Source organism: Monodon monoceros, unplaced genomic scaffold (assembly GCF_005190385.1).
Source record: "Monodon monoceros isolate NGI ecotype Baffin Bay Population unplaced genomic scaffold, NGI_Narwhal_1 Super_Scaffold_13, whole genome shotgun sequence".
NCBI lineage: Eukaryota > Metazoa > Chordata > Mammalia > Artiodactyla > Monodontidae > Monodon > Monodon monoceros.
Window position 1 is genome coordinate 13,567,124 of NW_021703769.1, and position 16,398 is coordinate 13,583,521.

At 49.4% G+C, this 16,398-nt stretch overlaps 1 protein-coding gene across 4 annotated transcripts in view; it reads right to left on the reverse strand.

The window, feature by feature from the left end:
• Positions 1-3,952: 3,952 nt before the first annotated feature.
• The window catches only part of EYA2 (EYA transcriptional coactivator and phosphatase 2), a 211,790-nt gene continuing 199,344 nt past the window's right edge, over positions 3,953-16,398 (reverse strand). For 2 of the 4 annotated variants that reach the window (XM_029221777.1, XM_029221776.1), the window contains 5 exons: positions 16,146-16,306; positions 14,859-14,973; positions 13,320-13,441; positions 11,250-11,350; positions 3,953-4,713 (listed from right to left, as the gene is read on the reverse strand). In XM_029221777.1, the coding sequence (XP_029077610.1) occupies positions 4,633-4,713; positions 11,250-11,350; positions 13,320-13,441; positions 14,859-14,973; positions 16,146-16,306 (580 nt within the window). In that variant the 3' untranslated portion in view covers positions 3,953-4,632. Of the gene's footprint in view, positions 4,714-9,942; positions 11,351-13,319; positions 13,442-14,858; positions 14,974-16,145; positions 16,307-16,398 lie in introns of those variants that run through there. The other 2 variants (XM_029221775.1, XM_029221778.1) reach the window with 2 other exon arrangements.

The window sequence follows — 16,398 nt, forward strand, 5'->3', positions numbered from 1 at the left end:
TGCCTTATGTATTGAGGTGCTCCTTTGTTGGGAGCATATATATTTATAAATCTTCTTTTTGGATTGATCCCATGATCATTATATAGTGTCCTTCCATTTCTCTTGTAACATTCTTTATTTTAAAGTCTATTTTATCTGATATGAATATTGCTCCTCCAGCTTTCTTTTGATTTCCATTTGCTTGGAATATCTTTTTCCATCCCCTCACTTTCAGTCTGTATGTGTCCCTAGGTCTGAAGTGGGTCTCTTGTAGACAGCATATATATGGATCTTGTTTTTGTATCCATTCAGCGAGCCTGTGTCTTTTGGTTGGAGCATTTAATCCATTCATGTTTAAGGTAATTATTGATGTGTATGTTCCTATTACCATTTTCTTAATTGTTTTGGGTATGTTTTTGTAGGTCCTTCTCTTGTGTTTCCCACTTAGAGAAGTTCCTTTAGCATTTGTTGTAGAGCAGCTGGTTTGGTGGTGCTGAATTCTCTTAAGTTTTGCTTGTCTGTAAAGCTTTTGATTTCTGCATCGAATCTGAATGAGATCCTTGCAGGATAGAGTAATCTTGGTTGTAGGTTCTTCCCTTTCATCGCTTTAAATATGTCATGCCACTCCCTTCTGGCTTGTAGAGTTTCTGCTGAGAAATCAGCTGTTAACCTTATGGGAGCTCCCTTGTATGTTATTTGTCGTTTTTCCCTTGCTGCTTTCAGTAATTTTTCTTTGTCTTTAATTTTTGCCCATTTGATTACTATGTGTCTTGGTGTGTTTCTTTGTGCTTATCCTGTATGGGACTCTCTGCGCTTCCTGGACTTGGGTGGCTGTTTCCTTTCCCATGTTTGGGAAGTTTTCGACTATAATCTCTTCAAATATTTTCTCTGGTCCTTTCTCTCTCTCTTCTCCTTCTGGGGCCCCTATGATGTGAATGTTGTTACGTTTAATGTTGTCCCAGAGGTCTCTTAGGCTGTCTTCGTTTCTTTTCATTCTTTTTTCTTTATCCTGTTCCACAGCAGTGAATTCCACCATTCTGTCTTCTGGGTCACTTATCCGTTCTTCTGCCTCAGTTATTCTGCTATTGATTCCTTCTAGTGTATTTTTCATTTCAGTTATTGTATTGTTCATCTCTGTTTGTTTGTTCTTTAATTCTTCTAGGTCTTGCATCTTCTCAATCTTTCTCAATCTTTGCCTCCATTCTTTTTCCGAGGTCCTGGATCATCTTCACTATCATTATTCTGAATTCTTTTTCTGGAAGGTTGCCTATTTCCACTTCGTTTGGTGGTTTTTCTGTGGTTTTATCTTGTTCCTTCATCTGGTACATAGCCCTGTGCCTTTTCATCTTGTCTATCTTTCTGTGAATGTGGCTTTTGTTCCACAGGCTGCAGGGTTGTAGTTCTTCTTGCTTCTGTTGTCTGTCCTCTGGTGGATGAGGCTATCTAAGAGGCTTGTGCAAGTTTCCTGATGGGAGGGACTGGTGGTGGGTAGAGCTGGCTCTTGCTCTGGTGGGCAGGGCTCAGTAAAACTTTAATCCGCTTGTCTGCTGATGGGTGGGGCTGGGTCCCCTCCCTGTTGGTTGTTTGGCCTGAGGCGACCCAGCACTGGAGCCTACCTGGGCTCTTTGGTGGGGCTGATGGTGGACTCTGGGAGGGCTCATGGCAAGGATTATTACCAGAACTTCTGCTGCTAGTGTCCTTGTCCTCATGGTGAGACACAGCCACCTCCTGCCTCTGCAGGAGACTCTCCAACACTAGCAGGTAGGTCTGGTTCAGTCTCCTATGGGATCACTGCTCCTTCCCCTGGGTCCCGATGCGCACACTACTTTGTGTGTGCCCTCCAAGAGTGGAGTCTCTGTTTCCCCCAGTCCTGTTGAAGTCCTGCAATCAAATCCCGCTAGCCTTCGAAGTCTGATTCTCTAGGAACTCCTCCTCCTGCTGCCGGACCCCCAAGTTGGGAAGCCTGATGTGGGGCTCAGAACCTTTACTCTAGTGGATGGACTTCTGTGGTGTAAGTGTTCTCCAGTTTGAGAGTCACCCACCCAGCAGTTATGGGATTTGGTTTTATTGTGATTGCGCCCCTCCTACCATCTCATTGTGGCTTCTCCTTTGTCTTTGGACGTGGGGTATCTTTTTGGTGAGTTCCAGTGTCTTCCTGTTGATGCTTGTCCAGCAGTTAGTTGTGATTCTGGTGCTCTCGTAGGAGGGTGTGAGAGCACGTCCTTCTACTCCGCCATCTTGAACCAATCTCCCTAAACAGAATTTTTTCTGACAGGAGGTTTTGATGGTGGCGGAAAGGGAGGCCTGGATAGCGCGTGATTACAGGTGGGTGCCTGAGTGGCAGGGGTACCAAACAATGGGGAGACAGGGAGGATCCGGGAGCGTTCACATGGCTGACTCCCTGGGAGGTTCTGCTCCAGTCCCTTTCTCTACTCCAGCCAGAAGTCAGTTCATCCAGTAAAACTCCTCCACTCATTACAGAAAATCTAAGTAGGCAAGTAATAGTGAGGCTGACCCACATGTTCTAGGCAACTAACTCTAGGGATTCTTTACCTCCATTTAACCATCCATCCATTTAACTGTTGCAACATATCCAGCCATCACAGCATTACCGTCAATCACCCATCAACCGTCAATCGTTCCATCCAACTGCTCATTCAAACATCCATCCATTCATTTAGCCACTCACTCACCCTCTTAACCATCTATACATCTTTCCATAAAGCCATGCAACCGTTCACTCATCCAAACAGCTATCTATCCATTCATCTCACCATACAACCATTCAGTCTTCAATTGTCTCCATCCACTCATAATCTACATAGCTATCCATCTAGTCATCCCAACAATTATCCATCCATTATTCATCCGTTCTGCAACCACCTCGCTCAACATCCACCTTCAAATCACTCAAGCACCCAGTCACCTAACCAACCGTCCATCCACCCACCCGTTTAGACATCTATTCACCCAGTTACCTAACTATGATTCCAATTATACTGTCATCCTTCCTTCCACGTCATCTATAATGGGATTCCAATTTATGTCAGTATCCACTCTGTAGATTGATTCCAAGGATGACACTCGTGCTTGATTTGGGGGAATACAGAGATGAAACCAACAGCACCTGCCCCCAGGGAGCTCAGAGCCTAGCCAGGGAGTCTATCTCATCCTTGGTGATGACTTTCCGTCTATCAGATTCTAGCTCTGAGACTCCTGTCATCATCCATCAAGTCATCTCCCATCTCCACTGACATGGATGCCAGCCAGTTGGTGACCCTGGATTTCACCAACATGAATAGAGGGAGAAGCCTGTAGTTATGCTTAGCATCCAATCAAATGGATCGAGGCCCTGCTTGGAACTCTGTGGGCACCAACAGAGCTCAAGATGTCCTTGGAACTTCTCCAGATGTCCCTCCCTGTTCCCTACATTGGATCCTTGGCTCATCCGCTGGAAAATAAAGTCCTACCAATGGCATGGAGGTCAGTTCTAGTTTCCATCCCAACCCCCATTTTCCCCAGTTCTTTTAGTAGTAGCTCGCTGATTCCTCCTTTGGGGGACAAGCTCTCCCCAGCTTTCTGCTCATGAGAGATTGAACCCTATCCAGCTCCATGGGCAGCTCATGACTCACGTTTGACACCATCTTGGGGCTTTTGCTAGAACCCCTGTGCAGAAAGTGCTCTCTTTCTGCTGGTATGGTTTTGCCGAAAGATTCTTGGAGCTGTCTTTGCCACACAGGGAAGAGCCTGCCCGAGAAGTAAAACCACACAGGAGAAAGTCACTTGATCACCTGGATCCAGCTATGGCTGAAGACAGTTATTACCCAAAGTTCCTGGAGACGATTTTCTTTTTTCTTTGGCTTAAGGCAGTTTGAGTCGGATTTTATACTTCCGTAACTGAAAAGGTTTTGGAAAACACCAACAAATTCAGAAGCCTCAAAAGCAGTAATAAAGTAGTGACACTCTACCCCACTTCAAAATGTAAACGTGGTTTTATTTAATGCCTTTTTCCGTCACAAAGTACTGCCTCCTCCCCAGGGTCCCCTCTTCCTAGAAAACAAGATGGCAGCATAAGGCACGTGCACTGTCCACACGACATCAGGTTACGTCCTTAAAAACAAAAATAAGCAATAGTCTTCCCCACAGCCCCAAATCGCCTCCCTCTGTTCAAAGAACGATCGTCCCCTCGAAGCACAACTCAGAGCAGAGAGGCTTAAATTAGAGCTGTGCACTGCCCCACATGCCAGCTGAGAAAACAAAAACCAACAACACAGGTACAAGAGCGTAATACCAGAGTAATGAGATTAGTCCATAAATTAAAGTGGAGAAAAAAAAAAAGAGCCTGTCCCCTCCTCATCACCAGCCCTCCCCCAAATCAGGAATTCCTTGCTTGTGAGTCTTGCAGAAAAGTTTGGACTCTGAGCCAGCCCTTTTCCCCAAAGTTAAATATTCCAAAGCCACTGCTGGGTACTTTGTTTCTCTGGACCCGCGTTGGGACTGAAAGGACGGCTTCTGAGATGGTCACCGGACACGTCCTCTTGGCGGGAGGGACCCTGCCTGGTGTCTAGCATCTGGCAGGGGAGGTGGGGAAAACCGAGGGCCCGGGCGGGTGGGCTGCCTCTCTGATGGCAGGTGGCGAGGCTGCGGGTTCTGCTATAAATACTCCAGCTCCAGGGCGTGCCTCAGCGCCTCCAAGTCCGCGTGGCAGGATATCCGCCAGAAAGGCATGTTGTGCTGGAACACAGAACACCAGCCACACGGTTACGGCTCTGCGCGGTGCTTCCCACAGCCCCCCTGGATCCCACGCCCATGCTTAGAACCTTAGGAGAAATCACACTGAGTCACTGTAGCATGTGGGCATTTTCCAAACCGGGAGCACAGAACATCGTTGGTGGACCCCTACGTGGTCAGGCATGCTTTCTATTCCTTCTGTTTTGTTTTTTTTTAAAAATTACTTATTTTAAATTAATTTTGATTGAGGTACAGTTGCTTTACAATGTGTTAGTTTCTGCTGTACAGCAAAATGAATCAGCTCTACGTATACGTATAACCCCCTTTTTCCTTCCCATTTAGGTCACCACAGAGCACTGAGTAGAGTTCCCTGTGCTGTACAGTAGGTTCTCATTAGTTATCTATTGATATTTTATACATAGTAGTGTATATACGGCAATCCCAATCTCCCAATTCCCCCACCCCCACCCCGCCTGAGCCTATCCTGATTGGCTTATCCTGCACTGTCCGACATGTGGACTGTTTGACCCTCCCTCCTGTGTTGGGACCAGCGTGGTCTTAGGCGGCATGCTGACATGGAATTAAATCACGCAGCGAGAAAGCTATTCCCTTTTAAAAATGTGTTCTCAATCCTGCTACTAAAGATAGAAAATCTCGACTAGATGCTACTGTGTCTTCAACCCCTCCCTAACTCTCACTAATCTCCATTTGAACAGATAGGGCTGGTCCCAGAGAGTCTTTTTTATCTTTTCCGTTTCTTTACAGCAGGTGATGCATGCTCTGTGTTATTGTCATGCTATCAAGTTTTCAATTTTAAACATAAGTGCATCCACTGAAAGGGAAACATTAAGTAGGTAACCGTACAGGCAGCATGCAGATACAGCAAAAGTTGTAATTGGTGTAAAAGAAGTGTTATGCTGATTATGGAAAGAAATCACGCATGTGGAGAGAAAAATTTGCAAAATATTGATAGTTCCATAGCGTGAGGGTTAAATGTTTCAGTGCCCTTTGCAAAGCTCTGTTCTGCCACCATTAGCTGGGTGATCTTAAATAATTTACTTTGGTGCTTGTCTGTAAAATGGGGATAATACTTCTGTATACTGTGTGTTTCTTCTATTACAGATGAGGAGACTGAGGCACAGAGAGGTCTGTCTGACTCCAGAGAGAAAACTTGACCGCCTGTTTATCACAGGAAAATGTGACCGTTGACTAAAGTTGTTGCCTGTCCAACAGCCATCCTCCCTTCTTCCTACTTCCAGAACCCTGAATTTGGCAGCACCGTGCCCGAGAGGTAGGGGATGAGTTATGATTGTCTAAGCAAGCGATGACAACCCCAGCCTTGTTTACCAGGGGTTCGTCCTGTACCCTTCTGACTTGTGACCCGCTGAAGCCAATGAGGAAGTTGGCTGGGGGCTTCTGGGAAAGGTTTTCCTCCATGATTAGAGAGAGAGGCACCTGAGGAGAACCCCCTCCTCCTTACTTGCCCTTTTTGTTTGGATGCTGACATATAAGTATGTGATGTCTGGGGCCGTGGCAGCTGTTTTGGGATCATGAGGCAAAATATCAGAAAAGAAAATGCCAAAGATGGTTAGAAAGGTAGAGCAAAATGATGGAAAGGGATGCTTGGTGAATTTTCAGACCCACGGAAACAACCTAGGATACGCCTCCTTGTAATCTTTTGTTTTTAAATTGGAGTATAGTTGTTTTACAATATTGTGTTAGTTCCTACTTCTAATCTTGTTAGGTGAGCAAGTGTTTAAGTCTTCATTACATAGGTTTTCTGCTACCTGCAGCTACAAGATACTGAGCCTCCTCAAGACAGTCACTGACCTTCAATTATTTACTGAGTGAACAGAGGGTGCTTGATGAACATATGGCTGCCCCAAGTTCTTGTGGTCGTTCTGCTGCCCCTTGAGGTTCAGTGCCCACAGGGTAGAAACTATACAGGTGTCCTTTTGGTTCCAGGAGCACAACGACCCTTTCCTGCCTCTGGGGGCTCTGCACTTTTGATAGTTGGGTCAGGGAAGGCCTCTCTAGGGGGCTAACATTTAAGCAGGACCCAGAGAACATGAAGGAGGGAGCCATGCAAACGTGTGGGGAGGTAGTTGAGGTAGAAGACAGCAAGTGCAAAGGCCCTGAGGAGGGTTTGAGCTTGAAATGTCATATTCACTGCTGCCTTGCATGGCTCCTGGCACACAGTGGGCGCTTAATAAATATTCGTGGAAGGAATGAAAAGAGGAAGGGAGGGAGGAAAGGCGGGAAGGTGAGTTTCTCAAGCAAAGCCCTCAATGGACACACCTTTTTCTCTTTTGCCCGGAGGAAGCAGAAGACTATCCGACACGGGCAACAGATGCCATCTCTTTAATGCCTTTCAGCTTCCCCACCCTCCCCTCACCCCGGCCAAGCCTTTCATTCTCTGCAAAGATGGATGCTGGTTGCCACCTGGCCGATCCAGTCCCTCTTTAAAGAGTGTAATTCATTTTCTCTGGGAGGAAATGAGCAAAGGGGAAGAGACTATCTCAGCCATCTCCCTCCCAGGCCTGGTGGCTCCAGAGCATAGGTAGATTTATCACTTGTGGAGAGGGGGAGACAAATGACCCACTGAAATGGAGATATTAACAACACGGCCAGCTTAAACAGTTGAAGCCCCGCGTCCTGTCGCCGTATTTCAGGCTGCTCAGGTGTCCAGCGGCCTGGGCTAATGAGTCCCATTCATCAGGCCGGGAGAGCGGCTGGTGCACAGGGTTTCTCACTAATGGGCTGGGGCTGCTGCTTCAGACACTGCGGGGGTTTTAGGGGAGCTTGGTGCATGGGGCGTGTGTCCCAGTCGTCTTTGGTGGACTCCACTCTCTTCTGACCAGGTCAGGGGTGCAGACTGACGGTGTTTGAAACTCCTGGGTCCACCTCCTTCCTGCCAGGCGTTTAGAACAAAACACACAGCAGTTTTCACGTACCAGCTGTGTGACCTTAGGTAAATAACCTGAGTCTCAAACATGTTCCGTATAAAATGAAGTGGAATGGTACCCACTTCGCAGGGGGAGGGGGTTGGAGAATTAAATAAAATGATGTCGGTAATAAAGAGTAGTGATTAAGGCCCGGGGTTAAGTAGGGTGCCAGTTACTGCCCTGCCACATGCCAGCTGGGATGGAGACTGCCAGGTGGCTCCCAACATCCTTTCTTCCCTTTCTCTCAGAAAACGCTTTTTTTTTTTTTTTCTTTTGCTAGGAACTTGGTGGCTGAGAATAAAGGGTACATCTCCCAGCTACCTTTGTGGCAAGGTGAGATCATGTGACTCTAATCTGGCCAATGGGGTCTGAGAAGCAGTGATGTTGACCTATAACAGCTGTGCTCTTAAAGGGACGAGGAGTCCTTCCCCTTTTTCTTCCTGGTGGCTGGAGTGCAGACGTGGGCGTGGTGAGGAGCCGTCTTGGACTTTGTGGAAAGAGCAGTACTGGGACTGGCAGAGCAACAAGACAGAAGGGGCCCGGGTCCCTGGTGCTGTCCCAGCTGTCTGGGCAGCTAATGAGAGACGAAGAAAGCGCTCCACTGTTTAAGCTGCTGTCTGGCATCTCTGGCAATGCAAACTCCACAGAACCTGGGCAGCCCTGGCCCCGCTGGAGCCCACCCCATCCACATCCTCAGCCGGGTGCTTCTCCTGTGGGCTTTGAGCAAACGAGATTTCGGTGAGTTTTCATGTTATGTGAAAACTGGCATTCTTGTTTTCTTTTTCTGCTGGCTCCCCAGGAGAGAGAACCCCTGAATTTCTGAAGGTGGATTTAGCCTTCTCCCCTCCCCTGGCCCTGGGGAGTAGTAATCACACAGCTTCAGGCTATTGAGGGCTAACTATGCACGGTTTCTCTGCTGGGCCCCGTGCACCTGTTCTCGGCAAGTGTGACAGATTAAAAAGGCAGCTCCGTGCGCCTGTTCTCGGCAAGTGTGACAGATTAAAAAGGCAGCTCAGAGAGCGTTGCCATCTGCTGAAGGCCACACAGCCAACAATGGCAGAACTAGGATTTAGAGCAAAATGCGCTCCCCTGGTCACCTGTTTCTGTGAAAGCAGGGTGGCTGTAGGGTGAGGTGAGGGAGGCGCCCGGGACACAGAACTTAAGGAGGCACCTCCATCAGCTCCCCCTCCTCCTGGCCCCCTAGGCGAGGGCGACCCCAGACCAGCAGGTCTCAAAGGAGAAGCCTGCCCATTAGGGGTGACTTGGCAATTTCTAGGGGTGTGATTTTTGACTGTCGTCCTGATTTGGGGGCACTGTAGGTGGGGGCAGGTCTCCTGCCTCATCCCACACACCTTCCACCTGAATGACTTTCAGATGTCCTGCCAGATATTTAAGTAAGCACAAACCCGTTCTTAATAACCTGAGTGTAGACCCTTAACTCCACTTTACTCGTCACATATAAATAGAGCATTTTTCTCATGCTTTTAATAAAACCCGACTTTCCCAGGGCTGCAATTACCGTGTCAACTGGGGAAGTCTATTTTATTCAGAGCCTTTCCATGGGTTGCTTCGCAGTCTGGAGCAGTCACGTGACAGCCGCGGCACCTCGCTGGCTTTGTGAATGGCCAAGACCGCACACCTGTGTCCCCCTGTGTGTGTCGGCTCACATCCTCAGTGATGGTACGTTTGGGTGTGAGATCTTGTGCTCAGGTGTTCACATACTGAAGCACACGTTACTCTGAGTATAAATGACTTTCCCTTGTTTCTCTTTGATGTATCATCAGATGTTGACCTCCTGGACATTACGGTTATAAGGAGGTTTTATTATCCATTAGCATTTCATTTCAGGAGAGTGAACGGTCATTACGCCGCCCTAAGAAACGTCCTTTGGTGAGAAGGTGGGTGAACGGCAGCCATTGCTCCGGATGTCCCTGTCATTCTCCAGGTGAGAACCGGAGGGGGGTATGTAGGGGGGGTGCCCGCGGCCATGGGCCTAAGTGGGTTCTCAACCCACCTTTGATAGAAGCAAAGTTGATTTTGATCGCTGTCACATGCTTAGGGCAGAGGGTTTTTTCTATTAGATCTGAACTTGGAAGGAGGGGCTCTAGAATCCCCCTTCCATCCCGGCAGTGGGCTTCAAGTAGTCTCACCAGAGACCATGCTCTTGACCTGGCACCTTGGTCCTGGATTCACGTGATGATTCGCGCTACTGTTTTGGTCATGTCCTGGTGTATCACCCCTATTATTTACTTAATATTTTTTCCTCTGAATCAGTTCATTTTTAAAGTTTAAGAAATATGCTTTAAAAAGAAGTGCTCAGGGTAAAGGCTGAAGTCCCTCCGAAGGCCCCAGGCACCTCCCTGACTGCACCTCCTGCCCCTCCCCACTCGCCTGGTGCATCGCGCAGCCAGCAGCCACGCCAGCTCTCTGCAGGACGCTCCAGCCTTCCGACCTCTCAACTTCTTGGTTCCTCTCCGCGCACTCCCACCCTCTGATACTCACTTGGCTCACTCGCTCTCCTCCTGTTTTCGCCAAAGCTCTGGTCATCAGCTGACACGCATGTTACACTTAGGGGTCGATTGCTCGTCCCCAGGCTGTGAGCTGAGGGAGGGGTGAGAGCCCTGTGTGTTCTGCTCACTGCAGGACACCCAGCGCCTGCAACAGTAGCTGGCACACAGTAGGTGCTCAGCTAATGGAGCCTACACACCAGCTGGAGAGTCGGTGATTAAACCACCAAGCACACAGGTAATTCTTTCATGACAGGAGGGGATAATGCCCTGGAGAAGGACTAGGGACAGCTGGGGGAGGGAGTCGCAGGCAGGCCTGACCGAGCTGGGGTGGGAGCTGGTGAGAATTCTTCCCTCTCCAAGTGTTGCTGAGGCTGAAAGGATGAGTCCGGGAGAGCCGGGAAAGCGGAGGAGCCTTCCAGGTGGATGGAACAGTAGATGCAAAGCCTTCTAAGCACCCCTCTCTCGGGGCCCTCCGTCTTCTCATGAGTTCCATCCGCTGAGACCCCCTAAACATTTTTGCATTTCTTTTGAATCTGTTTCTGGGGCGGGAAGGGGGAAACCAAATTACGCTGTGACATTAACCATCTACTTCCCAGGCCTCTCCGGGTGGGGCGTGGCAGGCTCTCTGGGATGCGGTTGACAGGTCCAGATCCAGGGCTTTGGCAGCTGTTTCTTTTCCAAGAACAGAGCTGTGGCCACCAGAAGCCCCCTGCCCCTCTCCTCACGGGCCTGAGATCACAAATGCAGGATTTTCTTTTTCATTAGCTTAATGCTGTCTTTATTAACTGGGAAGGGTTCCTGGAACATACGATCAGTAAGCATTAAATAAAACACGCACACAGGCACCAGCCCCCCGGCCAGCCTGCCCTGACGGAGGGTCTCTGGGCTCCCGAGCAGTTGTCCCAGGAACAACGCAGGGCTACCGGGGCGGCAGCCAAAGGCCCGGAGGGGGATTTGCAGGCAATACTCAGGATGCTTCTGCGACTTCCAAATGGCAGGGGACGGGCGAGCAAAGAGCCTGGGAAGGAGACAGGCTCAAGAGAGGAGGAAAGAGCAGCCAGAGAGACGGACGGAGAGAATATACCTTTTTCGCCCCCTGCTCCTCTTCCACGCCATCGCCAATCACGATGTAGACGGCTTTTCTGCCGAATCTCTGCATTATCCTCTCAAAGCAGCTCTCCTTCCCTGCACGCACGGACGAAGGAAAGACACTCGGTGAGGACCCAGGACTGAGGTGACTACTAACCGCTAATGAAGAGTTCACTTTGTACAGCCTTCTTACAGAGGTCTCCTTAAGGACCAGGTATTAATCATTTCATCCTCAAGCAAACTTCGAGGCGTCACTGTCCCCATCCCCATGTGATGGACGACAGTGCAGAGGCACAGAGAGGTTAAGTGGCTTGCCCACGGTGACACAGCAGGAGAGGCAGGGCAGGGGTCTGAAACAAGCCCTGGCGTCTATGCGGCTGTCCGGTGTAGGAGTGATGGGCCCATTATACAGATAAGGACATGAGGCTCTGAGAGGTGCCCTGGACATGATCGGCCCAGGATCCCCGGAGTTAGTTTAGGAAGCAGAGGTGCCAGGATTCACGTGTCCCGAGGGTGGGCAGCCTGGCGACAGAGTGGCCCTCGTGCGACTCGGCTGTTCGTTTTTTTCTTGCTCCCTGTAGATGACCACCTTTTCGTATTTTCCTTCTTCCCAGTGGCTGGGCAGCAGCATCAATCCAGGAACACTAAATTCAGGTCTTAGCTCATCCTGTTTCAGCAAGTTTAGTGACCATGATGATAATGAGAAGAGCCCTAAACAGAACAGCTGTCACTCAGCAGATGCCGGCACAGAGCAGGCTCGGTGCTTCACCGCCCCAGCAGGATTTCTTAGCCTCAGTGTTACTGACATTTTGGGCTGGCTAAATTCTTTGCTGCCCTGAGCACTGAAGGATGTTTGTTTAGCAGTATCTCTGGTCTAGAACTTCAGTAAAGGCAAAAACTGCTCTAAGAAAATGCTTCCAAAGTACATACATTTGTTCTTGCTCCAGAAGAAAAACCAGGTAAACATTTCTAATTAAAAACAACTAGGCTTTGTATTACTATACATGTTTAGGTGATACAAGAAAAAAAAAAAATTAGCCTCCTCTCCCACAAGAAAAATCAGTATTACTTGCCCTGATGACAAATGATGCTGTTAATTTGTAGTTATTTTGAATTCTCTTATCTGATGAAAGTTCTAAGCCTAAGGCTTGTTTTCTTTGTTAATAAAGGAGATCAGCAAGTATTCAAGAGGTGTTAAAGCAAGGTAACACTAAATTGAGACCATATCTTTGAAAGAGCATTAAAAAAACAATAGTTATCTGTGTGGTTCAAGGTTAGGTTAATGGCCATAATTAACTAATTAAAATTAGTTAAATTAAAACCACCTCATGTACCATCCTGGGGCGGGGGGGAGGGGGGAACTGTCTTCCTCTGCTTCCTTAGTAATGGACTTTCATGAGTTTTACCTGGGCTCACAGTCACTTAGCTATGGACTACATTTCCCAGCTTCCCTTGCAATTAGTTGTGGCCATGTGACTAAGCTGGGTTAATAGGAAGTGAGTAGAAGTAACATGCACCTCTGAGTCTTGGCTTTACAATAATGGACGCCCATTACTCCTTCCTGTTTTCCCCCTTCTCATAAGCTGGAATGACAATATGGCAGAATCTGATTTGACCACGTACATGAGGATAAAATTATAGGGGATGGTGGAAAACTAAAATGGGAAGAACCTGGCTTCCTGGGTGAGTATGAGGACAGAGTCACCCCATCAGCCTGGATCACTCACCTCTGGTCTCTTGACATCTGAGGGAGAAATAAGCTTTGGCCCTGATGTAATTAAGCCCTTGTATGTGGGGTGTGTGTGCTACAGCAGCTTTGCAGCTGTCCTAGCTAATACACACACTTTGGAAAACTGCAATCCTAACCAATTTCTCTAGAAGCAGAGAAATTGGCATTCTTGTTTTCTTTGGGTCTGTGAGGGTTGTTTGGGGGGAGATTTGTCCATGCCCATGGACAAGCTCTTTAACTTCCCTAGTGTCGTTTTCCTTGAACTTTCCAAACCTGGCAGGCAAAGCTGACCTTACCCTCCCTCCCCGTACCACTCTGAGGTCTGGGCTCCCCTACCTGTCTTGGTTGCACTGTAGATGTTCTCAATAGGAAACACGGAGCCCAGTCCGTACAGCAGGACTTTGGCCAGGGCAGGAATTAGTTGAGTGGTGGTGACCAGCACGTTGACACAATTGGGCCTGAGGGCAAAGGAGATGGTGAGTCAGAACTCCAAGGTACCACAAGGCCAGGCCTCCTACCCCTGCAGCTGAGCCTGGAGTCGGTGGGAATTCTGGTGGGGTTTAGGAGGGCTCTGGCTAAGTCGTCTTCAGGTGAGGCTAGAGCTCAAGGATCCTCCAGCTATTCCTCTCTTTTAAGCCTGAAGCTGCCTGAAACATTGAAATCTAACACAAGTGTAATAGTTTTCCTATTTAAAAAGCAAATGTTAGGGACTTCCCTGGAGGTCCAGTGGTTAAGAATCCGCCTTCCAGTGCAGGGGGTGCGGGATCGATCCCTGGTCAGGGAGGTAAGACCCCACATGCCTCGTGGCCGAAAAACCAAAAAAAAGTAAAACAGAAGCAATATTGTAACAAATTCAATAAAAACTTAAAAAAAAAATGTTGGGCTTCCCTGATGGCTCAGTGGTTAAGAATCCGCCTGCCAATGCAGGGGCCATGGGTTCGAGCCCTGGTCCAGGAGGATCCCACATGCCACGGAGCAACTAAGCCCATGCGCCACAACTACTGAGCCTGTGCTCTGCAACAAGAGAAGCCATCACAACAAGAAGCCCGCACACCACATCAAAGAGTGGCCCCCGCTCACCACAATTAGAGAAAGCCCGTGCACAGCAACGAAGACCCAACACAGCCAAAAATATTTTTTTAAATTTACTGCAAGGGCCACACACTAAAGTAGCTGCAGGGACCTATTGGCAATGTGCATGAGTGACATGGAACAAGTGTAGGACAACAGGGAGGGGTGAGGACTGGGGTAAACTGCAGAGCACATGCCAGTTCTGACGTTTTCCAAGATCCTCGAAACCTGCAGCTATGGATTAACTTTCCCAGTCTTTCTTTGGGATAAAGTGTGTATCAAACAAAACACATCAGCAGGATGGATTCAGTTCATGAGCTGCCATTTTGTGACCATTCATCTGTTGGGTCACAAGAATCCTGATGCTGCAGGGGAGTAATTTGTTCTCTGGCCCAGGTGATCTTATTTAAGAGCAAGAGGCAATTTAGTGGGAGGTCTAGAATGAAACTGGGCCCTCCTGACCTCACTAAGAGCCCGCCAGATGATCTGTGTGATCCTATAAAATGGTTTTCACAGGGTGATGTTGTGGCTGGAGGGTGTTGTGGGCAAGAGCGGTTGGGACGACAGACCTACGTACAAAGGTCTTTAGCTCTGCTGGCCCCCAATCAGTCTCTGCAACTACCTGCACATCTGAGGGACAAGGTGTCCATGGTGCCTTGTACACCCCAGCTTTATCAAATGTCTGGAAGGTGTGCAGGGGAGAATTTGGGGGTCCAATTCTCCCAAGTGTGGAAATGGAGGGGCTACCACCCTTGAATGGGAGAAAGTTCAGTGGCGCAAAGGAAAACGGGGGCTCCCACCTACCGGGAATTGATGAGGTTCAGTGCCTTCAGGGAGTGGGTCAGCCAGAGGTCCGTCAGAGCTTCCAGCTCGGCTCTGAGCTGTAGCCATGTCTCTCTTTTGGGAGCTCCTATCAAGCCTACGGACAAAGCAAATAAAAATCATCGTTGCTGTCATTTCAAAGGGCTGGGGGGAGTAGGGTTAGGGAAGGTGAGTCTAGGTTTCAGATCAGATGACACCCAAGGTCAACTTCAATCCAGTGACCTTAATTTTATTTTGAGATTGACTGGATCAGTCAATGGAGTCGAGCAGCTGCCTACTCAAACCTCTTCCCTTGACTGGCCAGGAGCTGGTTAGAGACCTTGTGATAATGAGAAACATCCCCAGGTGCCTCCTGGGTGGGGAGGAGGTGGCATCACCTGTTAAGAGCCAGCGGCCTAGAGAATTCCAGAAACAGCGATCGCGGGCCTGGTCACTACGGAGCCAACCCTGCCTTCAGCCCCTCCAGGCTTCCGTTCAGTGTGGCAGCCAGTGCTCTCCTGCCACTGAAGCTGGTGGCTTTCACCTTGCCTACACAGTAGAGTCACCAGGGAGCTCTGTGGGTCCTGATGCCAGGCAGCGGCCAGGCCAGGAACTGGAAACTCCTCAAGGGGTTCCGATATGAGCCAAGTCTGAGAACCGGTGTGTCCACAAACCGCCTGGGGATCTTGTTTAAAAACGCAGGTCTGGCTCAGTCACCTGGGGAGGGGCCTGAGCGTCTACACTTCTAACAAGCTCCCAGGTGATGCTCATGTGGCTGCTCCCGTCTGAGTAGTGAGGGCTGAAGCCGGTGGCCCTCGAATTCCAGTGAGCATCAGAATCACCTGGAGGGCAAGTTAAGCCACAGAGCGCCGGGCCCACCTCAGAGCTTCAGGTGCGACAGGTCTGAGGTGGGGCCAGAGAATCTGCATTTCCAGCGAGTCCCCAGGTGATGCTGCTGGTCCCAGGACCACACGTGGAGAACCACGGCGGGGCTGGGGGGGTAATCATGGGCAAGATGCTCCATTCCGTTCTCAGCTTCCCAGCCCCGCCCCGCCCCCCTAAAGTGAGGATAAGGACATCTTAGTGCCCTCTTCCAGAGGGCGTCACAAGGGTGATGCTGAGTGAGCTAGGACTTATAATAAGCCTCTCGGAGCAGTACCTGGCACAGGGCAGGTGGGATGCGAGTGACAGCATCCATCCTTGATGAATTTCCCTTGGTCCAGGGGTTGCGCCCGGAGCACAGGCAGACCCTCTGACCGCTGTAGACGACCCTCTCCCCGACCCACTCACCGCCGACGTTGTTCTTGTAGGTGTTGTACATCTCCTTCACTCGCCGGTAGCGGAAGGCCAGCTTCCTCATCCAGTCCACGCCGCCGTGCACGCCAGAGCCCAGGCACAAGTTGGCCCCCGGGGCCGAACTGTGGAAGCCATCAGCGGAGAAGTTGTAGGTGCTGGGGAGACGGGAGAGGGCAGGGGGTGGGAGAAGAGACAGTGTTAATGTCGGGGAGGTGGGAGCTCTTCACCAGGAGACCCGCGGGGTGGG